At 57.6% G+C, this 12,017-nt stretch overlaps 1 protein-coding gene across 13 annotated transcripts in view; it reads right to left on the reverse strand.

Annotated features, from left to right (window-relative positions):
- GRIN1 (glutamate ionotropic receptor NMDA type subunit 1) overlaps window positions 1-12,017 on the reverse strand; it is a 34,581-nt gene that overhangs the window by 3,131 nt on the left and 19,433 nt on the right. For 2 of the 13 annotated variants that reach the window (XM_083807637.1, XM_083807632.1), the window contains 12 exons: window positions 11,844-11,971; window positions 11,547-11,711; window positions 11,328-11,446; window positions 10,925-11,037; window positions 10,309-10,457; window positions 9,371-9,528; window positions 8,781-8,942; window positions 7,663-7,772; window positions 6,472-6,617; window positions 4,598-4,849; window positions 3,700-3,810; window positions 22-1,160 (listed from right to left, as the gene is read on the reverse strand). In XM_083807637.1, the coding sequence (XP_083663763.1) occupies window positions 957-1,160; window positions 3,700-3,810; window positions 4,598-4,849; window positions 6,472-6,617; window positions 7,663-7,772; window positions 8,781-8,942; window positions 9,371-9,528; window positions 10,309-10,457; window positions 10,925-11,037; window positions 11,328-11,446; window positions 11,547-11,711; window positions 11,844-11,971 (1,817 nt within the window). In that variant the 3' untranslated portion in view covers window positions 22-956. Of the gene's footprint in view, window positions 1-21; window positions 1,161-3,699; window positions 3,811-4,597; window positions 4,850-5,010; window positions 5,053-6,471; window positions 6,618-7,662; window positions 7,773-8,780; window positions 8,943-9,370; window positions 9,529-10,308; window positions 10,458-10,924; window positions 11,038-11,327; window positions 11,447-11,546; window positions 11,712-11,843; window positions 11,972-12,017 lie in introns of those variants that run through there. The other 11 variants (XM_083807642.1, XM_083807641.1, XM_083807636.1 and 8 more) reach the window with 9 other exon arrangements.

Raw genomic sequence — 12,017 nt, forward strand, 5'->3', positions numbered from 1 at the left:
TATCTCCTCCAATCACAGTTATCACAGGGTAACATTCGCGTTTACTTTTTTTTTTTTTTTGTGTAGAGTTCATGCATGCAGTTTTTAATATTAAAAAAAGAAAAAAAAAGGAAAAAAAAAAACAAGAAAATTGTCATATCAAAACTATGTTAAAGTAGAACTAAAGCTAGAAGCACATATCAGTAATTTAGGGTAAATGATGTTACAGGGATGGTGCAATTATCCCCAAACCAAACATTATAAAGCCAAGAAATTAATCAATATTAACCGTAGAAGAGACTCAAACATGTTAAGGTATGGAAGTGAAGTGAAGGCACCAAAAACTTTAAATGACACCAGGAAGAAAATATAGACAAGAACTTAATATGTCTTTAAAAATGACTTCAACCTAATCTGGGCTCGTATGGTAGTCCCTGGCTGGTGGAAGATTTTCTGGAAGAATTTTGGGTTTCTTTTTTTTTTTTTTTCAGTTAAGTATTAGGATTCCAGCTAAATGCAATCTTGCTGTAGAAAATGTCAACTTTCCTTTAAAAAAAAAATATAGTTGTCTTTGGCCTACATTTGTTCGTTTGGGGCCAAAAACTAGGTTCTTTTTCAGCCAAAAAGCACTTGATTTTGGAATGGCTGATCTTTCACTGAAAAGGTGGCCTTTTCCATGAACCCCCTCGATTCTCGACCAGCTCTGGCATCGTCCCCACGCTGGCGGGGCCCTCGCTTGGCGGTGACGTGGGACGTGTGTCGTGCTGTGTCTGGGGGCCCGCGGGCTGGCAGTGGGGCTGCGGGGGCTGATGACGTCTGCAGTGGGGGCTAAGGGATCTGTGCGTCTCGTTACGTGTCTGTACGAAATGTGCCGGCTCGGAAGGTGTCTGTGTGGTTTATGCGTCTCACATGGCTTCTGTGGGGTTGCAGTAGCGTGGGTGGCTGCGATGGATGGCAGTACGTCAGCTCTGCGAGTGCTATTCGAGTTGCAGGAGCTGCCTATGGGGAACACATGCATCTCCTCCTGGGGCGGTGGGGATGATGTGCCGCGGAGAGGCTGTGCAGCTCGGGTGATGGTGGGCGCTAGGACGTTCAGAGTGGGGTGGCAGCTTCCCAGGGCTGTCTTGGCTCCATGGTGCCAGCCTGTCTCTCTGGCACTCCTGAGGGACCATTCTGCAGGGCTGCAGAGCAGAATCCATTTTTAAAACTCCCGACAACGAAAAGGGAAGAAGCAAGGCCACCAGGTTTGCATCTTTTGCTTGCTAGCCAGGAGAGCCCATGGGGCCGGGGTCAGCCTGGCCTTCCAGCCCCATGGGCTCTCAAGCCTTGCCCAACTGAGACCTGGTGTGGGCCCGCGGCTCTGCCGAGCATCACAAAACAGAGCACCTCACTGCTTTCTCGCCTTTACAAGGACCCCAGGCAACGTGTTCCCGCATGCTATGTACTCATGGGGCCTTCCACAGCAGGAGGGCACTGGGGTCTCTGAGCCAGGGCTGCTGCATTGAAGCTGGGGGCACCAAAAGGCAGGCTGTGACGTGAACTGGTAACAGCACCCTCCCGCTGGTTGCTCACCCCAAGGAGCAACCAGTGGGCCTGCCCGACATCGCCACAAAGCTTGCTCCACTGTGGGCCTCCTGCAATAGCCAGGTCTTGGACCTGCTAGCCTCAGTCTTGGCCCAGTTGGCTTGGATCTTGGTCCTGCTAGCCTGTTCTTGGCCCAACTAGCCTGTTCCCCCTTCAGAACACATGCTGGGGCCCAGCCATGTAACCCCATGGCATGCAGAAGACTGCGACGGGCTCCTAGACAGTGGGGCATCATTGCCCATAGCTGCCCCACAGCTGCAGCTGCCGCCAGAGTGGGATGCCATCTTCTGGAGCCTCTGGTGTAGATGGTCCCTGGACCTGGCCAGCTCCTAGCCCTGGGTGGTGGGGTGGCATGAGGCCATGGATACCGCACCATGAAGCAGGATCAGACCCAGGGTGCATCCCTGGGGAGGGAGCAGGGTGTTGGAGGTGGTACTGGGGTGCCCCATTGCTCCTGGGGGAGCGGGCAGGCACCCAGGAGAGGGCATGGCCACAGCCATGGGGTCCCCTCTCCTGGCATTGCTCACGTGCCTGTGGTGGGCATGTGTCTCCTCTGGTGCCCACTTTGCTGTGATGCTCCTACTCTCCCAGGCCAGCTCCCCTCGGTTTGCTAAACCTTGGAGACAAAACATGGGGTCTACTCCAGCCAGGCTGAGGGTTCCCCTGACAGCTCTCCCTGCAGGTTTTTCTCCCCACCAGTCCCTCCTCCTCATGGTTCTTCTCACTCCCCACCTTCTCCTTGCCACCCCACCCACCCCACCTCTCCTCCTGTCCCCTGGTCGGGGTCTGGCCACGCAGACCCTCCTCCGAGCCTCCCCCAAGCTCAGGGGTCTGGTCCCTGGGGCAGCGGGGTGGGGGCACCTGCGATGTTGGGGCACCACCAGAACAAGGTGGTTCAGGGGGCAGTGCGGGAGGTGACGGGGATGCTTGTCCTCCCCAGTGGGCACAGGGACAAGCGAGGAGAACGTGGGACACCCCATGACAGCTGGGGGAGCGCTTTGTGCGAGATGGCGGCAGCCGGGCCCGGTGGAGGGCTCAGCTGTCCCCGGGGCCATGTCCCAGGGGTGCCGGGGACGGAGCCTGCCCTGGTGCCAAACGCAGCCGCCTCCATGCAGCGCTGTGGCCGGAGACCCCCTGCGACATCGCACGCCGCTCCCCCCCGCGAGCCTGCAGCCAGGGACGGGCCGCCCCGCCGCGTCCCCCCCATCCCCGCCGTGCATCGCGCCTGCGGCGGGGAGCCCACTGCAAGAGGTTCGGGCAGCGCAGCGCCCGCGTCCACACGAGACAACAGAGTAGCCACAGTGCAGAGTGTCGTACGACAGACGGCAACATGCAGAGGGACACCGGCTCAGTCCGACAGACCAACAGCCCACCCTGACGCTGGCGTGTCCGAAGCTCCAGCACGAGCAGACACGTTTGCACATGGGGAAACGGCTGGCTTTAGAGGCAGCTATTTGGAAATGTTCTCTGGTTACATGCGAGCAGCGATACTGCGATGTGGAAAGCCCAGGTTTGAACCAGGCTGGGTCTTTAACAACCTCCTCTTTCAAGCCGTGGTGCCTCTTTTCTAGAGAGGCTTCGCTGCTGACGATAACCAGAGAGAGCTGTCCCTCCTGTGCCGAGGGCTACGTCCCGAATGCTAAGTCACAAACAAAAATCACATGTAGAGAATGTGACATGTATGGCTCTCGGTGAGGTGACACAGTGCCCAAATTAAATCGGGGTGATCGTTTTTAGGCATACAATGACAAACAGGTACAGGAACACTCAGGAACAGAAAAAGAAAATAAAAATGTCATCGGTTTCAAGAGGTCAGCACCGGTACGGTGAGCAAAGCACAGAGAGGAACATCCGAAATCATCCAGGCAAAAAGAAAACGGAAACAAAACAAAAACTCGGTTGCATCTCCCAACTCATCACAGGACTCCAAAGCACCTCCTGCCTGCCCTCCAGGATCCCAGCATCCTTTCAGGAACACGGGATGACTGACTGACTGACTGACTGACTGACTGGTGACGAACATGAGCTATGCATGTACACTGGCAGCTTCGGGATGGGTGTGTGGCAGTCGATGGGATGGCAGAAGAGAGAAAGAGAGAGAAAGAGAGAGGGCAGAATTGTTCTTCTTCCTCTTACCGTATCCTTGGAGGACCTACGTCTCTTGAAGCTGGAGGCCAGGGTGGAGGTGATGGACCTAAAAGTGGCTTTCTTTTTAGGGTCAGGTTCTGCTCTACCACTTTTTCTATCCTAAAATGAATATGTATAAGCGATTAGATCTCTAGTGTGCTGTTGGAAACGCTAAATCTACTTGAATACTGCCCCGTGTCATGTCCTTCATTTGGGTGAGAGAGCTACTGGAGATGTCACTCCCAGTCCTCCAAGGGCCTCTGTGACCCGCAGGCACAGCGCGGCCACCACACTGCTACGGCTACGGGGCCGGCCTCGCGTCGGGAGCGCTGGAACCCCTCTGGGGAGCAGCCCTGCGTCTCCTGGGTGTCTGCCGGCAGCCTGCAGCGCTGACCTTGCTTCCTCGGGAGCACCTGCGGGTGCTCCGCCTGGCCCTGCCCCTTGCTTCCACCGCCAGCCTGCCTAGACCGAGAGGTGAGATGCTGCACCTACCACTAAAAAAAAAATTGCTCAGGGCCTTTTCTGAGGCTGAATCCTAGTGCCACAAGAGAGAGAGAGGACTGCATTGAAAGAGAAGTCATTGTATGAATATTCCATAAAAAAGGTATTCCAAAATTTAAATGACGCGTTTGTGCAAAGCCGAACGTGGTTGCTGGTGTTTGTGGTGTTGTGTTGTTTGTTGTTGTTTTTTTTTTTCCAAAGTAAAACCGTTTTTTTTTTTTTTTTTTTTTTAAGAAAAAAAGGAAACTGGAAGAAAAAGAAAAGAAAAGAAAACAAAACAAAACAAAAAGAAAAGGAAAAGAAAGGGAGGAAGCAAAGCGTTAGCGCTATGATGTCATCAGGGTCGGGATGAACTCAAAGAGAAACAGAACTGAAAAATGTAGCCATTGGTGTTAGCGAGTCGGACCTGGTTGGCGCAGGCTGGGAGCACCAGCCGCCACGGTGCGGGGGCAGCGAGCCGTGGGGACCGGCCGCGCTCGGCGGCGGGCGCTGACAACGATTCCTCCCCAATTGCTTTCGTGCCAATGAGTGTGACCTTGCCGACGGGGGACGGAGTGACCAGGTCTGGCTCTGCTACCGCACGGGGGTAACCAAAATGTATCCCGCTGGTGCGTAGAGCATGCTCGGGGATACATTTGCTCCTCCTTCTCAGTTCTCTCTTTTGCGGACATGCACAAACGGAAAGGAAAGCAAGATGAATGGAATGAAATGTCTTTTTCTTCCATGGCATCTCAGGAAATAGCCATGGCAAAACTGTGATCCCAAAAACCATTATTTTTGTTTGTTTGTTTTAACAAATAAATCTTTCCACTTGCCTACCTTCTAGCAATGTACCAGATACTAGTGCTCTGACGTTTCCTCCTGTGGAAAAGTCTTACAATGTCAAACGGCTCTTTACCATGAGGCTGTTTATCCCCACAGGGCAGCATGCTTTGCTCACAGTCCCACAGACTCTGCCCAAGGACCCAGTGCAGTATTTTCTAGAAGGTTGGCAAGTGAAAAATGGCAGTGCGACTAGTGTGCTCTGTCCCAGCAGCCTTAACCCCGTCGGTGCTGCTGCTTTTTGGAAGCAAAGGAAAAAAAAATAATAATAAATAATAAAAAAAGAAGAAATGGCTTTTCCGAAACTCGTATCAGTGAACTGAACCCAGCGAGCTCTCAGGATGTAGCAGCCCGGCCTCGTGTTCCCCTCGCTGCTCTCGGGAAGGTGGTGTCCCCCAAGCACCCCCCATGCCCCGCCGCTCCGCGGGGACCCCGCACTGCACTCGGCCAGCAACCCCGCCGTCGGGGGGCTCTGTCCCTTGGGCAGTGGCCCTGCAAGCGGCAGCGTCCCTGAGTCCCCTGACGGATGCCTGGCTCTCTGAGCGCCGGTTTGCTTCCCCAAGGGTGGGACGGAGCCCGGACGGTTTGCAGAGAGCACCCAGGCGGTCCCTGAGCTGGGAGGGCGCAGCGCAGCGAGGGTGGGGGGAGGCTCGGGGACGTGCCTGGGGCTGTGTCACCATCGGGTACCACCGCCCCCCCGGGCTCCCCTCACCTGGGGTGCTTCAGGGATGGGAGATGCTGGGGGGAGATGTTTTTATCCCCAAGTGACAAGAGCACGCACCGCCTCTTATGGAACCGGCTGGGGTGCGGCAGGAGAACCACAGCCCCGGGGGGGGGGGCAGGAGGGGGAGGCACTGGAAACCATCAAGAAACCCGGAGCAATTCTCCATGGGACTGCAGGGCAGGGGTTCTCGGGGGCCCAGGGCAGGGATGCTGGGGGGCTTCGGGGCAGGGCTGCTCAGGACCATGGGGGCAGGGCTCCTCAGGACCATGGGGCAGGGATGGTCAGGACCACGGGGCAGGGATGCTTGGTGGCTGCATGTGAACCCTCCCCTCCTCTGCTGGTGAGCGTGGCTGGAGCAGATCAGAGAGCCTACAAAAGTTGCTGCTGGCACCGCTGGTTCAGCTGGGACAAGATGTGGCTCTGGCACATGGTCCCCAGCAGAGCAAGGTCCCTGTCCCCAGCACCACCAAGGACAAACCAAGGCATTTAGGCCAGGTCTTTCTCCAGGACAGAGCTGGATATGACACCTCCCATGGGAGGTGGCAACGGCCAGGGGTGGCCCTGGGGACAAGCAGGGCCCTACAGCTCGCTAGCAGTGCTGTTAAGTAGAGTCACTGGGTGTGGGGCAGGGGACAGGGGGGCCCATGCTAATCCACAGCTCTGCATTCACTGATTTGGTGAAGGAATGGAAAACGCACCTGTTGGAGATTTGCTCTAAAAACGGTTTGTCCTACCTGCAGGTTTTTCCTCCACACATTAACGGCCGCAAACGCCAGCTGCATCTGCTTCCTCCGCGCGTCCTTATGCCTTTTGTAAGCTATTTCTATGAATATTAAAAATATCCCGGCAACAATACCTCCAGCCACCAGCATAAACACACCTGAAATAAGCAGGAAAGTTACAGGGGGCAGTGGGAATCGCACCACGACACTTCATTTCCTCTGCATCACGCTCAGCACCAGCAGCATCGGCCAACCCCGGCCCCCCGGCCCCTGCCACCCTCCGCAGTCCCAGAGGGGCACCCATGGTGACAGGCAGGGAGGTGATGGGTTCGGGGCATCCGTGTGAGCTCCTCTTGTCCGGGCACCGGTGATACTGCAGGGATGCTCAGGGCAGGCATGGGGTGCTGGGTGCTGCACCATGTACCAGGGCAGACCCTGTTCCCAGGGCTGTTTGCAGCAGAAAGACCCAGCTCTGGTGCTGCTGTTTGGTGCACGGGGAAGCGCAGCATGTGCGGAGCTCTCTACACTGTCCTCAGCTGGCTGTGACCCTTGGGGCTGGTACTTGGGGATGGGGAGGTGGCACAGCGCCCTGCATCCCAAGGAATGGAGCAGATGGCTCCACCTCATCCTCGCTGATGCCAGCATGCACGGGGTCCCCTCGGACACCCCTAACCCTGCGTTGCCACACTGACTGGAGGAAGAGAACCCACCTGGGAGAAATCAATCTTTGCAAAGAGGGGCCAAGGAGAAGAAAACACCGCATCAATCACCATCCCCCTGCCCTCTGCCCCTGCCCAGGACCAGCACACACTCCTCAGGGCTGCCCTGTGCCAGCTCCCTCCTGCAGCAGGGTTCCTGCTCACCCCTGTGCTGCTCGCCCCTTCCCAAGATGCTGCCCCACTCCCTCTGCACCGATTGCACCCCGACAGCTGTGGCTGGGCCGGAGTGGAGGGACAGGAGTGATGGGCATGGCAGCCGCCCCCGCCGATGAGGAAGCCACCCCAGGGAAGGTGGAGGAAGCTTCGCAGAGCTGTTTCGGACAAGGCGGGGTGGGAACCCACCACAGCAGCCTCCCAGCGCTAGGAAAGCACAAACCCAGAAGAAGCAGAGCTTTGGCCCGGGAGGAGAGCTCAGGAGAGGAGAATGTCTTGAGCGAAAGCAGGCTACCCAGCGAAGAGGAAGAAAGAGGTTTGCAGAACAAACCTGCCATATTTTCAAAGGTGAGTGTTGCTGGGGCATTGCTACGGGAATCACACTCCTGATACCTCACCCAAGTCTTGTCCAAATCCTCCATGAAGCCGTTCTCGTGGGACCTGAAAGCACAAGGATACAGGATGGTCACAGGAGACCAGGCGCAGGCGGCTGGGACACAGGGGCTGGCTTCGTGCTCTCTGCAGCCCTCTGTCCTCGGGCTCTGCCCTTGGCCGCGGCCTACGGGCACGCCTACGGGTGCTGTGTGTGTGTGCACTGGTGCGTGTATGCCTGGCAGGGTGCGTGTATGTGCACACGCGTGTGCATGTACAGCTTTGGTGCCAGGGGGCAGATCCCTGCTGCGAGAGCTGGACCCACCCAGTGTTACAGCGCGGGGATGGGGGTGGGCACAGGGCACACGTCCACCACGGGGCCCCTGCACATCCCTGTCCCCTCTTCCTGGCACATCCCTGTCCCCTGTTCCTGGCACATCCCCACACCTCATTGCCGTCCTGGGCCACCTGCAGCCCTGGGCCTCCCTGTCCTCTCCCAGAAGGGCCCCGAGGGCTCCTGGTGCCTCTCCAGGCTCTGCAGCCCCAAATCCCACCCGTCCTGCCACCACCCAGCTCTTTGGCACAGCTGCCCCACAGGTGGGGTCCAGGGCCTCCCTCGGTTACCCTGGGTCCTGCGGGTGGTTTCTGGCCAGGACCCCGCTGGCTCCTGACCCTCTACAATTAATCCTGCATCTTCCCCTCCCTCCACAGCTGGTTCCCAGCTGCCTTTCCTCCATCGCCACATTCCACTCTCTGCAATGAACGTGGCATTTCCAAACCAACACAGAGAAATCCCTTTTTATCTGTGATACCAGATGCTTTGTGGCACTCCAGACTGCAGGCTAACGCTGATATAAGAGCCTTACTTGGAGTTGGGAGGGGACCTGAAGCATCTCTGCCTAACAGGAATAGAGTGGAGAGAATAACCCTGGGGAGATGGAGCCGGGCAGCACGGTGCTGTTGGCCTGGCTGAGCTCACAGGGAGGTGTCCCCACCGCAGGGGGTGGCACTGCCTGGTGTGGGGCTACTTGCGTGCTAGCACATGCAGAGTTTGGGGGCTGAGAGCCGTGTACAGACTTGAGGATGGCCAGGGAGACATTCTGCTTCCACGGGCTGTCCTTGCGCATCCCAATCCCAAAGCCGGAGCGGAAGAAAAGCTCCCCCGTCGTCACCAGGTCGCACTTCTGGGAGGCTTCGAACTCCAGCACCGCCGAGTCCCAGATGAAGGCATGGAGCTTGCTGGACACCAAGAGAGGTGTAACACAGGTAAGGGCAGGCAGTTCACCTTGTCTGCAGCTACTGCAGGAGCAGCAACATCACCAGCCCTAACTCAAGCCCTGTGCATGGGGACCAGCATCCCCCTCCTGGCAAAGGATAGGAAATATTTCTGAGGAGCATGAGGGGTTGAAACAAAGTTTGAAGCCACCCAGTCTGGCACAGAGGCCAGAAAGGGAGGCCAGTGCCAGGGCACTGAACGCGCCTCTCCCCACGTAGCCCTTGAGCCCTCCACCCAGAGACCTGGCATGTGCTGGGTCTGCACAGCTCCCACCCAGCCACGCTTCGGCAGCAGCTCCCCTGGGGCTTGCACCAGCCCTGCTCACTTCCCCCGGCCCCTGCCCCCCGAGGCCCACCCCAGCACGGCCAGGCAGGGAGCTGGTCCCACTCACTTGTCCCGCACAGCCTGGATGGCTTCGGCAGCGCTCTCGTAGTTGTGCTTCTCCATGTGCCGGTACATGGTGCTCAGCTCCACCTGCCGTCGGAAATAGATGTCCACCGAGCTCTGCTTCACCGTGGCATAAATGAACTTATCGGAGGGGTTGCGCAGCTGAAAGGCAAGGGCAGGGCTTCTGTTTCTTCTGTCCTACATCAACCAAACCAGCTCACCCCCAGACTTGTGTTTCCTGATTTTCCATCCCCTTCAGGGACCTGTTTCTCAGGTAACACCTTTATCTCCTCAGTGGAGCTGAAGGTGCCATGGGGCAGGGGATGCTGTGGGGCTCAGGATGCTGTGGGGCTAGGGATGCTCTGAGACCACGGTGGTGGGCAGGGGATGCTAGGGGACAGGGACATCACAGTGCTGAAGATGCAGGAGACTCGCAGGTGCCATGGGGCTGACAGTGCTGTGGGCAGAGGATGCAGTGGGGCATGGGATGCTGTGGGCTGGCACTTCTGTGGGGTGCATTCCTGCTAGCCCAGATTGATAGTCTGTGGCTGTGTCCTTGCCAGAGTAGGAAACGGGTATGAAGCATGCCGGTATCTGCTGAGAGTATTGACTGCACCGCAGGGACATTTTCATCAGCTATAACTCATCCATAATGAATCGTTTCCTCGTTGGTTAGTGCAGGCTCTCCAGGAACTGCCAGGCAGTTTGGCTGGGCTCGTGCTGTTTCTGGACAACATTTTTCCCTGCTGATCCCTGCCTGTGTCTGCCCATCCCCACACACTGCAGGGGCACCGCCCCACAGCCCTACAGTCCCACAGCCACGTTAAGCAGGCCCCGGGTGCTACCAGCCATGTTACAGGGACCAGGAGGTGCCCACTGCAGGCATCTTCATCTCTTCCCAGAGGTGGGCAGAGAAGGAGAAATGAAGCAAGGGGTCATTACCCGGGGGTCGTTGATGCCTGTAATTCTCTCCTCAGGTCGGTCCAACACCAGGAAGGCAGCCAGGTTGGCAGTGTAGGAAGCCACAATAATCATAGCAAAGCCAGCCCACACCATGCCAAGAATACGGGCAGAGAAACTCCGGGGAGCACCTGGAGGGAGAGAGGAGAGCTCAGAATGGCACAACAAGGGCTTGACTTTGTCACCAAAGCTGTGCACACCCCATACAAGGCAGATGAAAGCTGCAGATGTGCCCTGTTCGACAGCTATGATTGCCCAAACCAAGAAAAACCCAGCTCCTGTGCAGGACGCATTGCACCCTGATGGAGGGATAACCCCAGGAAAGAGAAGCAGCCCAGACAGGGCTTCCCATCACTGAGGGTGAGGGATGGCAGGACTGTCTGCATGAGCAGTGCCATGAGCATGCCACCCCAGCATCACCAAATCCCCCTCCAGGGAAGGCTTGATGGGGGACGAGGGCATAGGCACAGGCAGGGCACAAGGCAGGGCACAGACAGAAGGATGTGGGAGGGGGCACGGGCTCTCCCCCATCCCAGTGTCCCCCAGGTCCCTTCCAGGGCTGCAGCACAGGGCAGCACGGCTGCCTGCCTCGGCGCACCTTCTCCGATGCCAGAGTTCAGCAGGACTCCCCAGGAGAACCACATGGCCGAGGAGAGTGTCAGGGCATCTTCCTCCTCCTCCTCGCTGTTCACTTTGAAGCGGCCAAATGGGCTGGAAAACAAGACAAAGAGCTCATCTGGTGTCCCTTATCCTGATTCTTTAGGCTCTTCCCCATGCCCTGGGAGCCCTCCAGCACTGGTCCTTACAGACCGTGCTCTGCCCCAGGCAGCCCTTCACCCTGCCTCCCTGCCTGGCTGCACAGCCCTCGTGTCCCTGACACTGCCGACCTGCAGCCCTGCCTGCCTCATGCTGGTACCACTCCACAGAGAGGCCTGGGAGACCCCTCCCCGTCCCCTGCCTCCCTCGGTGACCCACCCTTGGGTGGCCCACAGCGCGCTCACCTGAATCGGTCTAAGAGGTACAACATCACCGCCACCACATGCACAGACAGCCCCACCAGCAGCCAAAGCGTGCTCTGGAAGGGCTGCATGAATGAGTCCAGCGTGCTGCGGGGGATTTCCTAGCACAAGGGAGAAAGAAGAACAGTGTTGGCACCCACCGAGCCTGCACCCTGCCCACCCAGAATCTCCTACAGCCAGCCCAGCCATCCCAGCCCGTACCTTCTTCACGAGGATGGTCAGACCCTGGTACTTGAAGGGCTTGGAGAACTCGATGTACTGTGCCCGCTCGTTGTTGATGGTGAGGGGAGCCACAATCATGTCCGCCTGCCCGCTCAGCAGCTCGCCCATCATCCCGTTCCACTCCTTCTTGTTGCTGTTGTTCACCTGCCGCAGAGCCAGCGCGGGGTCAGCCCCTCGCCCCAGCACCCACCCCACCGGCCAGCTCTGCCCGAATGGCTTGGCCGTGTTCTGACACAAGATACGGGCAAAGAGGTACCCCAGGCTGCCCAGACTCACCCGCTCTTGGGTACCAAATTTACCATCAGCCACCAGGTGAACCTCGTAGGTGAAGTTCATCACCCCCGCCAGGCGGATGAGCAGGTCGATGCAGAAGCCGTAACAACACAGTGCCACGGTGGGGCGGCCTGTGGGCGAGAGGAAAGGGGGAGGTGAGTGGAGGCAGCCCCCTGC

This window comes from Anser anser (assembly GCF_964211835.1).
Source record: "Anser anser genome assembly, chromosome: 21".
NCBI lineage: Eukaryota > Metazoa > Chordata > Aves > Anseriformes > Anatidae > Anser > Anser anser.